The following is a 14,739-nucleotide window of genomic DNA, read 5'->3' as shown; positions in this document are numbered from 1 at the left end:
TCACTGAAAAAGACAGCCAGAGCTGAAATTTGCCCCTTAAATGGTGCTCAATGCCAACTTCTGGTCTACACCTTGCTGAAGAAACAGCAGGATCCTGGATATATTAAAGTAGCGCGGATGCCACCCTTTCTCCTCGCACATGGAGATATAGGCCTTCCATGTACGAGTATCTCTTCCATGAAGAAGATTTCCGCACCCTCAACATAGTTGGAATCACAGAGTCCAACAGACCCCGGTTCCTCAGCACCTGGCTCTCAACAGCCATGCCGTTAAAGCCAGCCATGGTAAAGCAGGGTGAAAGATTGGGCCTCGAGACAGGAGGTCCTCCCGCAGCGGCAGTCGCCAGGGAGAGTCTGCCACCAGACGCACCAGGTCTGCGTACCAAGGACACTGAGGCCAATCTGGGGCAACCAAGATCATTGGAATCCCCTTGGCTTCCACTCTGCGCAGCAGGCGTGGTAACAGTTTCAGCGGAGGAAAGGCGTAGATCAGCTGGTACTGATCAAATGGAGCCACCAGCGCGTCTGACACGTCTGCCCAAGGATCTCTCGTCCTGGACACAAATCTCGGCACCTTCCGATTGAGACAGGAGGCAAATAGATCCACATCTGGTGTGCCCCATTTCAGGAACAGCAGCCTGAATATCTCCGGATGCAATGCCCATTCCCCTGGGTCCAGCATCTGTCGACTCATAGTCCGCCTGCCAATTTTCCACCCCCGGGATGTATATGGCCGACAGGGCCAGAACGTGTTTCTCTGCCCACCGAAGTATGTGAGCAACCTCCCGAGCAGCGGCTGAGCTTCTTGTTCCCCCTTGGTGATTTATGTACGCTACAGCCATGGCGTTGTCCAACTGTATCCTGATCGGACGCCCTTGAAGACACAATCGACCATGTGTGGAGGCACAGCCTGATCGCTCTCAATTCTAGCAGATAGATCGGCAACTCTGATTCTTCCGTCGACCAGAGGCCCTGTGCCGACTGAATCCCCAGCCGGATAGACTGGCGTCCGTAGTGATCACCGTCCAACTGAGAGGGAGGAACGATTTTCCGGTCTGAATCACCGGGGACCTCAACCACCACATCAGAGAGTCCCTGAGTGGCTGGCTCACCTGAATCTACCGATCCAGGGACAACTGAGATTTGTCCCATTTTGTCAAAATCTCCTTCTGCAGGACTCTGGTGTGGAACTGGGCATAAGGCACTGCTTCGAAGCAGGCTATCATGAGCCCCAGTACTCGCATGCAAAAGCGGAGCAACGACCACTTGCAGTTCATCAGTAGTTTAACCACAGCTCTGAGTCTGCAATTTGAAGGGAGAAAGACTCTCGCTTCCCTGGAGTCCAATAGCAAACCTAGGTACTCAAGACGCTGGGTCGGTACAATCACCGACTTCTTTAGGTTCAACAGCCACCCAAATTATTGCAGGGTCTGCATGGTGATCGCCACATCCTCCCCTAATTCTGAGGCGGAAGACGCTCTCAGGAGATCGTCTAGGTAGCCCACGATCGCAATCCCGCGTTGTCGCAGCAATGCCAATACTGGAGCCAGTACCTTGGTAAAGACTCGGGGGGCTGATGCCAGGCCAAAAGGAAGAGCCACAAATTGGTAGTGGGCTTACCCGAATGCCAAACACAGAAATTTGATGCCGAAGGCATATGGGTATGTGCATGTATGCATCCTGGATGTCCAGGGACGCCAGGGAGCCCCCTTGATGGAGTGCAGCAACTACTGAGCGAACCGATTCCATTCTGAACCTCTGCACCTTTACAAAGTGATTGAGGGCTTTTAAGTCCAAGATCGGATAAACCCCTTCCTTCTTGGGAACCACAAACAGATTTGAGTAGAACCCCTGGAAGCGCTCCGATTCCGGAATTGGTACAATCACCCCCTGATTCAGCAAGTCCCTTACCGCCCCTAACAGGGTCTACGGGCAAACCGGGCACGTGGGTATCCTGGAGGGGAAGAATCTGTCTGGCGGCCAAGAGAGAAACTATCTTGTAGCCTGTGGAAATCAGGTCGCAGACCCATTGGTCGGATAACCGGGAGGTCCACCGAAGACGACCCCCCATCCGAGATGTGGGTGGGGGCAATCCTTCATGCGGTAGCACTTTTGTTCGCAGACTTGCGGTTCCAGGGTCGCTTCCGACGGTCCGTGGGCGTCCTGTCGGGCTGGGGACGTTTTGTCGAAGCACCGGGGCAGACGAAAAAGTCGATTGTGGGCGGAAAAAGAGGGCCCTTGCCTACGGCGTGGCTTTTTAGCCTTCCTGGCCTGTGGGAATAGTGTACTCTTACCACCCGTGGCATTTTTAATAATGTCATCCAACAAGGCGCCAAAGAGCCGGTCGCCAAGGAAGGGAAGATCCGTCAGGGCTTTCTTGGATGCTTGGTCAGCAGACCAGCATTTTAACCAAATCAGGCGCCTCAGCACCACAGCTGACACTGAAGCCCTGGATAACAAAGGGAGAGTATCCAGGGCCACATCACAAATGTACTTAAGGCCTTGCACTAGTTGGTCGGTCTGCTAGTTCCACGCAGATGGGAGTAGCCTGCTGCTTCTCCAATTCACGGTGCAAAAGCTTTGCCCATTCAGTAAGTGTCTGCAACACAAGTGCTGTGGCCAGTACTGATCGTATTGCGGACCCCACAACTGTAAACAAGGAATGGGCCACTGCCTCGGCCTTCCAATCAGTAGGGTGCTTAAATGCAGAAGTCTCCTCTACTGGGGTAACGCAGGATGGCGAATCAGACCTCGTCACAGAGGGTCCTCTTGGACCCTCTAGTTTGTTCACCGATTGACACAGCTCCATTAATCTTGACCATAGGCACGTCACCAAGCAGTGTCATAACGAGAAGTGGGAACAGCATAAAAACGTCAACCACAACCAACGGTGCTTCCTAACAGGGGAGTCACCACCTTATCTAGACGCATCAGAACTTACGGTCAACAATGCAACAGTGCATTATACTCAGTTTACTCTGTTTAAAAAAAAAAAGTTAAGATTGCAGAATTGCAACATTACATGGCCTCCTGTTAAACTCTGCTGCCGAAGCAGGCGTCAGACGATGCACTTTCATCCACTTTGTAGAATTTGGTAAAAGTGTGAATGGACGACCAAGGCGCCACCTTAAACACTTAAGCGACTGACGCTTGATGTCGGAAAGCCCAAGAGGTTCCAATTGCCCTGGTGGAATGGGCCGTCACAGGAAAAGGGGGCACCTACTCCTTCAAGGCGTAGGCCTGTACCACAATCTGTCTGATTAACCTGGAAACAGTGGCCGATGAGACGGTCATACCTTTTTTCGGACCAGCTACCGAAAGGAACAGAGAGTCTGACTTCCGAAAGGGAGCCGTGGCAGGCAAATATACCCTTAGAGCCCGGACCACATCTAGGGAATGAAGGGCCTCCTCCTCAGGATGTGTCGGTTTAGGACATACAGATGGTAACACAATGTCTTCATTGATGTGGAATGCCAAAACCACATTCAGCAAAAAAGAAGGTTGCGGACGCAACACCACCTTATCCTGATGGATAACCAGATAGGGTGACTTGCAGGACAAGGCCGCCAGTTCCGAAACCCTCCTGGCCAAAGTAATGGCCACTAGGAAGACTACCTTCTGAGAAAGTCAACAAGGGAGTTTCCCTGATGATCTCAAGCGGCGGTTTCTGACCAGCGCTGAGCATAAAAACCGAGCTGGACTACTACAAAATGGCTGCTGGCCGCCCCGTATAAAGGGACATAATCACAGAGTAAAAGTCAGAGCTACAAAAAAAATGGCTCCTGACCATGCTTTCCATTTAGGCACACCAAAAATGTCCGACACACTGTACACAGTGAAAGGACAGTGAAAATGGAGGCAGAACAGCGCTATGGCGACCAGCGTGCGGAGACCACAGACCCCCCCAGAGCGGGGAGACCACAGACCCCCCCAGAGCGGGGAGACCACAGACCCCCCCAGAGCGGGGAGACCACAGACCCCCCCAGAGCGGGGAGACCACAGACCCCCCCAGAGCGGGGAGACCACAGACCCCCCCAGAGCGGGGAGACCACAGACCCCCCCAGAGCGGGGAGACCACAGACCCCCCAGAGACACAGCCACCCAATGCAACCCCCCATCCAAGGTGAGAGCCCCCCAGGGGACCCCTGGCTACAGGTACACACACTGCTCAGCAGCCCATCATGCAGCATCCCCAACGGGGGGGGGGGGGGGAATAGTGACAGGGAGAGTAGAGGGAGGAGAGGTTATTACTGGAGGGACCGTCCCCTGGGCGGAACTGTGAAGCTCTGTTTTTTCACATGTATAACATGTTCTGCCTGGTCCTCTCCTGAAGGTGGCGTAACAACCCAATGGTCAAGATTAATGGAACTGTGACAGTCGAACAAAAGAGAAATAGGGGATAGTTTTATGGCATTAGTCTTTTTTTTACCAATAATGGTGGCGATCTGCGATTTGTATGACATGACGGACAGATCGGACATTTTTGGTGCTATTTTGGGACCATTCTAGGGCTGCAACTAACGATTATTTTCATAATCGATTAGTTGGCCGATTATTGTTTCGATTAATCAGTTAACCTTTTTTAAAAAAAAGTGGGACAAATTGACGTTAATTTTCAACCACAGTGACGGGAAAATTTGGAAATGGAAAACTTCTGAGTCAAAGGAATTTTCAGACAATGTATGTGGTTTTCGTTCAGAAAATGACATTCATTTTAAAAACAGAATGTTAAAAACAAGTGAAAATCTCAAACAAAATTCTTTCATTCAGCGAATGTACAAAGATTTTTCGTCTGAATATTCTGACGATCTGAAAATTGATCCATGTGGCCAGCATAAGGCTCGGTACACACCATTGCAGTTTTTGATCCGTTTTTTTGATTTTTGTGCACGTGATTTTACAAAAATTTGCATTTTTGCATTTTTTTGGGCAGATTAAAAAACACAAATTGCTGCAAAAATGCATTGCATTCTTTTCTTCAGCTTCTCCATTGAAGTATATGGAACCAATAAAGCACCATTTTGCGTTAAAAGTCCCTGACCCTTTCAGATGTGAACGTGTCCCATAGGAAACCATGCAAATGAACTGTAATGCATTTCTGCAAAAAGCACCAACACATAGGTGTGAACCAGGTCTAAGGCGTTTAGTAACATAATAGGGTTAAAGAAACTAAAATGAGCCCTTTATAGTAGAAAAAAAAGCAGATAATCCGACTTTAAGGGGTTAATTTTTTACTGTAGAATTGTGAAAGTAATAATTGCAGTAGTGATTATTTTTGTACTATAAAGTGCTCATTTTAGTTTTTTTAACCCCATAATGCTACTGGCCTTTTAATAGATTATGAAAATAGTAATCAATTTCATTATATATTAGTTGTCGATTAATCGATTAGTTGTTTCAGCCCTAGACCATTCACATTTATACAGCGATCAGTGAGATTAAAAATGCACCGATAACTGTGTATATGTGACTGTCAGTGAAGGGGTTAACCAGTAGGGGGCGCTGCAGGTGTCAAGTGTGCCCTAGGGATGTGTTCTAACTGCGCGCGGGGGGGGGGGGCTACGTGTGACATGACACTGATCACTGCTCACAGCTCCCTGTGATCGGGAGCAATATGCTGACAATAGGAATGGGGAAATGCCTGTTTAAAGCATTTCCCCATTCTTCCTCTCCATGAAACGATCGCAGGTATCCCTGTGAATATAGAGTCCGCGGGTCCCCGCCATCTCACTCGCGGAGCTCGGGCGCCCACAATGCCACGTCTTAAAGGGAAACGTACAGGTATGTTAGGTGCCATTCTGTTGACAAGGGATTAAAACATGGACTACAGGATACAGAGATTCACAAACACTGTTGCTGGGAAGTCAGGAGGGATTACAATCCACAGTTGACAAACAGCCCAGTGAAGTTCACTGTACTGTGTCTGTGGTGACCAGTGGCAGCTGGTGCTCAAATTTGCAGCCCAATTGCAGCCTCACTGTGCCCGTCAAACGCAGCCACCACTTCACTAACCCACCCCCAACAATGCACGGACCGCCACTGCTGACAGGTCCCCATCATTCCTGTTTGCATCTTTCTGTTAAAATTGTTTTAATAAATCCTGAGTTACAATGAAGTGCCCCGCTATATGTGTATTAAAAAAAAAAAAACATTTTTAACTTCATGCCGAATTTCACAGTACAATACATCCTGCTCAAGTGACTGCCCTGCCCACCTCTCTCCCCTCACATCTCATGTCTGAGTCCTGACGTTAGTGGGGAATTTTCAGCCCTGCCCAGCTCTCTTCTGGTCTCTACCCTTTTTTTTTTCTGCTCTCTTCTGATCCGACACCTTATAGCTACAGTCAGCAGGCAGGGCAGAGAATTTCCTGCCGACGTCAGGACTCGAGAGATATGCGATGCGAGAGGAGAGAGATGGGCCGGACAGGGCAGTCACATGAGCGGGATGTATTGTACTGTGAAATTCGGCACTTCCTTCATTGTAACTCGGGATTTTTTTAAAACACAGTCATTTTAACAATACACTTGAAGCACTCTCCCGCGAGGGGTGGGGCAAGTCGGGATGACATCACAATCGCAAAGCATAGATTTCAGCACCCCTACTATATTATACACACACACACAAACACAAACACAAACACAAACACAAATGCATACATGCACAATCACTGTTTCACAGTATAAACGAACCCCTTTATAGTAGCGATTATCTGCTCTTTTTGCACTATAAAGGGCTTTTTTTAACCCCAGGGTGATAGGGGATACAAAAAAAATAATAAATTTAAAAAAGCGCTACCAAGTCTTAGGCCTGGTTCACACCTATGCGTTTTTTGCAGAAACGCAGTACAGTTCATTTATCATGATTTCCTATGAGACACATCTATGCCTTTTTTCAGCCGCTGCATATTTGGAAAGGGCCAGGGACTCCTTTCAACGCAAAACGGTTTGTGTTTTTTTGGTTCAGTAGACTTCAATGGAGAAGCTGCAGAAAAGCATGTAGTGCATTTTTCAGCAATTTGCATTTTTTAATCTGCCCAAAAACAAAAAACTGTCCTAAATGCAAAATCACAGCAACATTTTATGTGCAAAAACGCACAGAAAAAGAACAGGATTAAAAGAAAACTGCATAGGTGTGAAGCAAGCCTTATGCTGGTCACACATGTATCGAGTTTTAGACCAGAATATTCAGACAAAAAATCTTTGTACAGTCGCTGAAAGAATGAAATTCGAAAATGTCACTTGCTTTTTAACATTCAGTTTTAAAACAAAAAACGTAATTTGTGAATGAAAACCACATACACTTGTCTGAAAATTCTGTTGACCAAGAATTTTCCTATTCTGCTCCTTCGAAATTTCTTGTCTCCGTGGTCGAAAAGAATGTTGATTTGACACCACTAACAATTGGAAAAATCGAACGAACGTTCTTAAAATTACTTTTTTTGAAGGATGATATTGTTTTTGCATGGCCTGCATAGAATATAACAGTTCTGTCTGAGAATTGTCAAAAGTCTTTAACCACTTGCCGACCAGCGGCAAGAATGGCACGGCTGAGCGAAGCAATTTTTTTTAATTTTTTTAAATCGCTTCACCCTGTAGCCACTAGGGGCACGCCTGCTTTTTGCCCCCAGCTGTAACAATCACCGCCAGGCCACCACGGTCGTGGCTGACACAGAACTGGGATCTGTGTGTTAAGACAGTTTCCATTTATCTGATGAGAGAAGAGACAGATCATCAAACCTCCCAGGGAACAATTAACCCCTTCATCACCCTCTAGTGTTAACCCCTTCCCTGCCAGTAACATTTAAAAAAAATTATATATATATATATATATATATATATATATATATATATATATATATGGTGTGGTGTGAAAGGGGTATTAGTGCCAGTAGGAGCTACTAAAAGCCGCCAGTGTTGCTTTCAAAGATAACTAGAAAATGTAATAACAATCATATGCAAAAAAGCATGACATTTTCTGTCATTGAAAATGAATTGAAACTTACCCATTCATCTTGCAAAGACTTCAGAATTGCTGGAATACTTGTTGCAGAGGGTGGTTTTGGACGAACTGGGTGAGCAACTATAAGATGGCAACAAAGACAGCAAATAAAAAAAAATCGATTTAAATAACTAAAACAAAGTATTTACTGCTAAGATTATTATGTCCATGTAATGTTTAAAGTATAGCCATAATCTATTAAAGTGGTGTTTCCACCAAAAAAAAAAAACAAAAAAAAAAAAAAAAAGATAAAAAAAAGTTTGAAAAAAATAAAAAACTAACTCACCTCTAAATGCCTGTTGCTAGGGGGTCCCTCGTAGTCTGCCTCCTTCAGTGCCCAGGCACCTGAGGTCACTTCCCCTCAGCGCAGTCAGTCATCTGGGGCACACAATAGGTCCCAGATGACTGCACGGCGCCGCATGGGCAGTGGGCGCCCGGCTGTGAAGCCACAGACAGGTGCCCACAGTAAGAATGCCGGCGCCACCGAGCGGAGCAGGGCTTCGTTCCCCGCATCGCTGGACCCTGACAGGTAAGTGTCCAATAATTAAAAGTCAGCAGCTGCAGTATTTGTAGCTGCTAACTTAAATTATTTTTTATTTAAATTTTTTTAAGGGACATCCCACTTTAAGTGGAGCAGCACTTAATCAAGTACATTTGCACCTATAATTTTACCCCAAAACCCCTGCAGTCTCTCACAAATACCAGTTTATTGCTGGCAGTCAGCACCACATTAGGAAGCTTTCTGTGATGCCGTGACAGCGCTGTCTCACCGCCTACAAATTCACAGCAGCGCTGTCACCACATCACAGGCAGAGAGATAAGATTTTGTCAGAGCTGTCATTACTGACTCATGGTTCTGCTTGGTAATTAGCTGCTGACCACAATTAGCCCTGGCCTCTATTTAATCAGCAGAGGCCGTGCTGTCAATTTAAAAAAGGCGCATTTTGTTTTTCCTAACTTTTTGAGGCATTCATATTACATAGAATCAAGATTTGTGACCTGTTTAAACGGTTACAAATAACTTCAGATGTACTCAAAGACATTACATTAACCACTTGCCTACTGGGCACTTAAACACCCCTCCTGCCTAGACCAATTTTCAGCTTTCGGTGCTCTCACACTTTGAATGATAATTTCATGCAATAGTGTACCCAAATGAATTTTTTGTCCTTTTTTCCCCACAAATAGAGCTTTCTTTTGGTGGTATTTGATCACCTCTGTTTTTTATTTTTTGCACTATAAATTAAAAAATAAACTAAAATTTTGGGGGGGAAACGCATTTTTCTTTTCCTGTGATAAAATTTTGCAAATTAATTTTTCTTCATAAATTTTGGCCACAATTTATACTGCTACATATCTTTGGTAAAAATAACCCAAAATTAGTGGATATTATTTGGTCTTTGTGAAAGTTAGAGAGTCTACAAGCTGTGGTGTGAATCATACAAAATTTATCACATCTGATGTACTGGTGGCCCATCACATTTCTTGTGACCCAAACAAGCTAGGAAAGTACAAATAGCCCCCAAATGACCCCTTTTTTGAAAGTAGACATTCCAAGGTATTTAGTAAGAGGAATGGTGGGCTTTTTGATGTTGTAATTTTTTCCCCACACTTCTTTGCAAAATGAAGATTTTTTTTATTACATTTTTTTCCACAAAATTGGCATTGTAATGGGTTATTTCTCTCACGTGGCATGTGTATACCAAAAATAATGCCCCAAAATAAATTCTGCTACTCCTCCTGAGTATTACGATACCACGTGTGGGACTTTTCCCACAGCCTGGCCACAGAGAGGGCCCAACATGCAGGGAACACCATCACATGTTCTAGGAGCATAAGTTACACATCTAACTTGTTGACTACCTATTACACGTTTGAAGGCCCTGGAGCACCAGGACAATGACACCGACGTGGCACTGATGACAGGTGGCACTGATGACAGATTCCACAAATACGTGGCACTGACGACACGTGACACTGACAGGTGGCACTGATGGCACGTGGCACTAATACCTGGCATTGATGACAGGTGACACTGATAACAGATGGCACGTGGCACTGACAACACGTGACACTGACAGATGGCACTAATATGTGCCACTGACACGTGGCACTAATACCTGGCATTGATGGCACGTGCCACTGACACGTGGCAGTGGGGACAGGTGGCCACTGTAGTTTAATTTTTTTTTTTTTTACACTCTCCCTCCTCACATGCTGTCTGTGTGAGGAGGGTTACCCGGCAATGAGGGATATGTTTACATATGATATCATCTCTTCTCATTGGGCATGCCGATCACGCTGTAAACGGCCGCTGTGATTGGCCATTTACAGCGATCTGTGACTGGCTGTGTCCGGGGGACACAGCCAGCACAGAACTTCCCCAATGCACGCCCGCGGCGGCGCGCAGAGGGGAAGTTAAAGAGGACGTCCAGGGACGGCCTCCCGGCAGTTAGCGTCCGCGCTGCAGTCGCCTTTTGGCTATAGCGTGGGCGCAAAGTGGTTAAATTCTGATCACTATCTAAAGGAGTCACAAAAATAAAAATATAGGTACCTTTAAAGCGGTATTTAACACAAAATTAAAAATTTACAATACTGCAGCTAACCAATCATTAGATGTGGTGGCTGCATCAGTTTTTTTTCCTATGTTTTAACCTGGTGATCTGGTCAGTAACACACCTCCTGTATTAGTGTGAGAGCTCTGGAGGAACGTGAAAAAAAAAGAGGCACAGCCATATTGTCAGTTAAATATATTAAAAGATTTAGAACCACCAACACATTTAAAGTGGTTGTAAACCCTTAGACCCCTTTCACACTGGGGCGTTTTTCAGGCGCTTTAGCGTTAAAAAAAGCGCCTGTAAAGCACTTGAAAGAAGCCTCATCTGCAGGCCCAATGTGAAAGCCCAAGTGCTTTAAGAACCCTTTCACAATGTCAGCGCTCGTAAAGCGCCGCTTAAACTAGCAGCGCTTTACCATCGTTTTTCGAGCATTATTGGGGCGCTTTTAACCCCTGCTAGTGGCCAAATAAAGGGTTAAAAGCGCCCACAAAACGCTGCTGCCAATAGTAATTTTCAGGCGTTTTTCTGGCGTTTTACAGGTGCTTCCCATTGATTTCAATGGGAAGGGGCACTTTAGGAGCGTTGTATTCACCGCTCCAAAAGCGCTGCAAAGAAGCTGCTTGCAGGACTTTTTTTGACGCCCTGCCAGCGCAGCGCCTTGGTGTGAAAGCACTCAGGCTTTTACATTGGGATTGCAGTTGCAGCTTCTTTCAGGCGCTTTTTTTAACGCTGAAGCGCCTCAAAAATGCCCCAGTATGAAAGGGATATCGGTGTGAAAGCACTCGGGCTTTTACATTGGGATTGCAGTTACGGCTTCTTTCAGGCGTATTTTTTAACGCTAAAGCGCATGAAAAACGCCTGAAAAACGCCCCAGTGTGAAAGAGGTCTTACAAACCACTTTTACCTACAGGTAAGCCTAGATTAAGGCTTACCTGTAGGTCCAAGAAATATCTCCTAAACCTATACAGTTTAGGAGATATTTGCCCGAAAACAGGCACCACTGTCTACGGCGCATGCGCAGTAGAGAGCGGCGCGCAGGCGAACTGAGCGCGGCATTCTCAACGACGGAGCTGCCGCGCTTATCGGCTCCTGAGCGCATGCGCGGGAGTGACGTCATCGCGGCTTCGCCGAATGACAGCGGCGGAGCTGCGAGACCCCCAAGAAGATGGATGCGGCGGACTACAGGGTACAGCGGCGACTTCGCTGGCTCCTGTGTCAGGTAAGTGACACATAATGGGCTACTATGTGATGCATAGTAGTCCATTATGCTTTGCCTTTGCAGGGAATGAAAGAGGAAGTAAACTCATCAGGGTTTACTTCCTCTTTAAGCCATAATATAAGGGAATATTCCTGCGCCTAATCAGGGTGAGGGGGGGGGGGGGCCCTACTGCTGCACACACTGAAGGGGAATGTCTGGACCCAACTGAGCAGAGTAAGTAGAAGAGTAGTGGTGCGCTGAACTATGACAGGGGTAATCCCACCTTAGGGGACAATGGGCTCTATATGGGTTTGTATTATAAATGCCGTAGCCAGGCGATTATGCAGATGCCTAGTCTGGTATAACACAAAAGTAATTGCTTATAAATGTTTTTAGAAGGTGTATGTGACTTAGTATAACCTATATTTTTAATCGAAAAACAAACTTTATTGAAAAAAAAAAAAAGAAGAAAACAGAGAAGATAACATACATAGTAGGCATACATACGGTACATCAAGTAATGAGGGCCAATCTGGCCAAGGCAGTGTTGCATACATGAGTGCATTGGGTTAGCTGTGATGTATAGGGTTCAGACACCCATCATGGGTAGAGTCATTATAGAGCTAATTTGTGTCAACCGGGGGAGGGGGAGCAGGCAAAAGGAGAAATAAAAGGGGGAGGGGGAAGGAGACATAATAAAAGTAGGTCCGTGAGATGGAGGAAGCACAGAAGGGGAAAAGCAGAGGGGGGGGGGGGGGTGGCAAGGGATCAATATAACAGCATATCAAGTACATGTCTCCCCATCCCCCAACCACCAACCCCAGATCTGCTCGTATTTAAGTGGACATCCTCTATGTATATAGATCAATTTCTTATATGGGAGGGTATCGTTAACCTCTTTCTTCCAGCACTGGACCGTGGGGGGGGGGGGGGGGGCCTGCATCCAGCCATGAGCAATCACTTTTCTCGCCAGGAACAGTGTTTCATATAAGAAGGTGCGAAGGGACTTGTCAGCTTCTAATTCTGGCAATAGACCAAGCAGGCACATCTTTGGGTCAAGGCTAGCAGGAGAGCCCATTTGGTCACGGAGAAAGTGAATTACCTGTATCCAGTATGTTTGGATAACCGGACAGGACCATATGAGCTGATAGAAGGAGCCTGGAGTGTGGTCGCATAAGCAGTATCCTAGATTATACGTGGGTTTGAACCGTGCTATCTTCTGGGGGGTCAGGTATGTCCTATGTATAATGTATAGCTGTGTGAGGCGGTCCGAGAGCCTGGGGGAGACTCTCTTCACGTCCCCCAAGACTTCATCCCATTCCTCATCCTCAATCATTCTAACATCCATCTCCCATCTGGCCTTGGCGGCATAAGCCAATGCCCCGATGCCTGGGAGTCGGATGGTGGAGTACAGGGTGGAGATCAACTTGGTTGGCTCAGCACCTGTGACTATATCCACTATAGGAGGGACTGTCAGAGTGGGGTTGCAGCCGGCAAATTGAGTCTGTAGCGCATGTCGGAGCTGTAAATATCTGAAGAGAAGATGGTTAGGGAGTGTGAATTCATCCTTTAGCGTTTGAAAGGATTTAATCCCAGTGTCAGTCATAATTTGGTGCATGTACAGGATCCCATAACGTGTCCAGGCTGCGGGGTCCGGAACGGACAGCAGTTCGGGCAAATGGGTGTTGAACCAGAGAGGAGTGTAAGAATGAACCTGTGGGGTCCCAAGTTTAAGGGCCGTCCGCCATATCCTCCGGTGGTGCGTCAGCGTGTCTACCTTGTGATGAGGGGGACGTCTTGACAATGGGGCCCTAAGGACTGACTGAAGTGGGGTGTGGGCTGGGTCGTCAGGGCGTTTACAAAGTAATGTCTGGTATCTTGGTAGCTCGCTCTAGTCAAAGTGATAGAAATGGGACAATTGGGAGGCAAGATAATAATCCTGGAAATCTGGAAGAGCAGCCCCTCCCATTGTCACTGGGTTCTTCATAAGTCTCCAAGACAATGTGTCTGCTGTGGCCCCATATAAATGGATTAAGAATTGATTCAATCGTCTTGAAAAAATGTTGTGGTATATACAGGGGTGCATGCCACACCAAATAAAGTATCTTGGGCAGGAGTATCATTTTGACCAGATTGATGCGTCCCATAAAACCCAGAGGTAGTCTGGCCCAGGTTTGTGTCTTGTTCTTGATCAGGGTGTAAAGGGGTTCAATGTTCAGGGGTATATAGTCTGTCAGCGATCTAGTGACCTGCACTCCTAAATACTTGATCACGGAAACCCTAGGGAGATTTAGAGGAGGGGACGTGGGTACAGGGGGGGGAAATCAAGCGGAAGGATCTGGGATTTGGACCAGTTGATGCTCAGGCCCGAATGACTACCAATACAGTCTATGGTGTGAAGGGCTGCAAGAAGAGAGGGACCCGAGTCGGCTAAGTATAGGCATGTATCGTCAGCATACATCCCAATCTTTTCTTCCAGATCTCCTATCCTAAGGCCACAAATTCTGGTGTCTGCGCGAACCATAATAGCTAGTGGTTCCACAGGCAACGCATACAGCATGGGAGAAAGGGGGCAACCTTGTCGAGTCCCTCTCTCCAGCGGGAACTGATCAGAGAGCCAGCCGTTCACAAGCACCTTGGCCCTCGGGGATTGATACAGGAGTTGGACCCATCGAATAAAGTTGGGGCCAAGTCCAAATCCCGAGAGGCATTCCCACAGGTAGTTCCATTCCACGGAGTCGAAGGCCTTGGCAGCATCCAAGGCCACCACGACCCGCGAGCCGACTTCATCATGGGATCCCTGGGATGTTCATGAGTAAGCGTCGGCTATTCATGGCGGTGTTTTTTTCCTGGTATAAAGCCAGTCTGGTCAGGGTGGATCAGTGAGAGGATGACCTGATTAAGGCGGGAGGCAAGAATCTTGGCCAGTATTTTAATGTCGACCTGTAGTAGGGAGATAGGTCTATATGATTCCGGATAGTTTGGG

General features: G+C 46.9%; 1 protein-coding gene across 2 annotated transcripts in view; it reads right to left on the bottom strand.

The window, feature by feature from the left end:
* Positions 1-14,739, bottom strand: part of PRPF19 (pre-mRNA processing factor 19) — a 563,471-nt gene that overhangs the window by 443,619 nt on the left and 105,113 nt on the right. For both annotated transcript variants that reach the window (XM_077454802.1, XM_077454803.1), the window contains exon 3: positions 8,002-8,078. In XM_077454802.1, the coding sequence (XP_077310928.1) occupies positions 8,002-8,078 (77 nt within the window). The remainder of the gene's footprint in view (positions 1-8,001; positions 8,079-14,739) is intronic.

The sequence above is a fragment of the Lithobates pipiens genome, unplaced genomic scaffold, assembly GCF_037356315.1.
Source record: "Lithobates pipiens isolate NorthernLeopardFrog02 unplaced genomic scaffold, aLitPip1_a1.2 Scaffold_25, whole genome shotgun sequence".
NCBI classification, from domain to species: Eukaryota; Metazoa; Chordata; class Amphibia; order Anura; family Ranidae; genus Lithobates; species Lithobates pipiens.
Note: the sequence above shows the minus strand (reverse complement) of the source record. Positions and strands in the feature narration are given on the sequence as shown.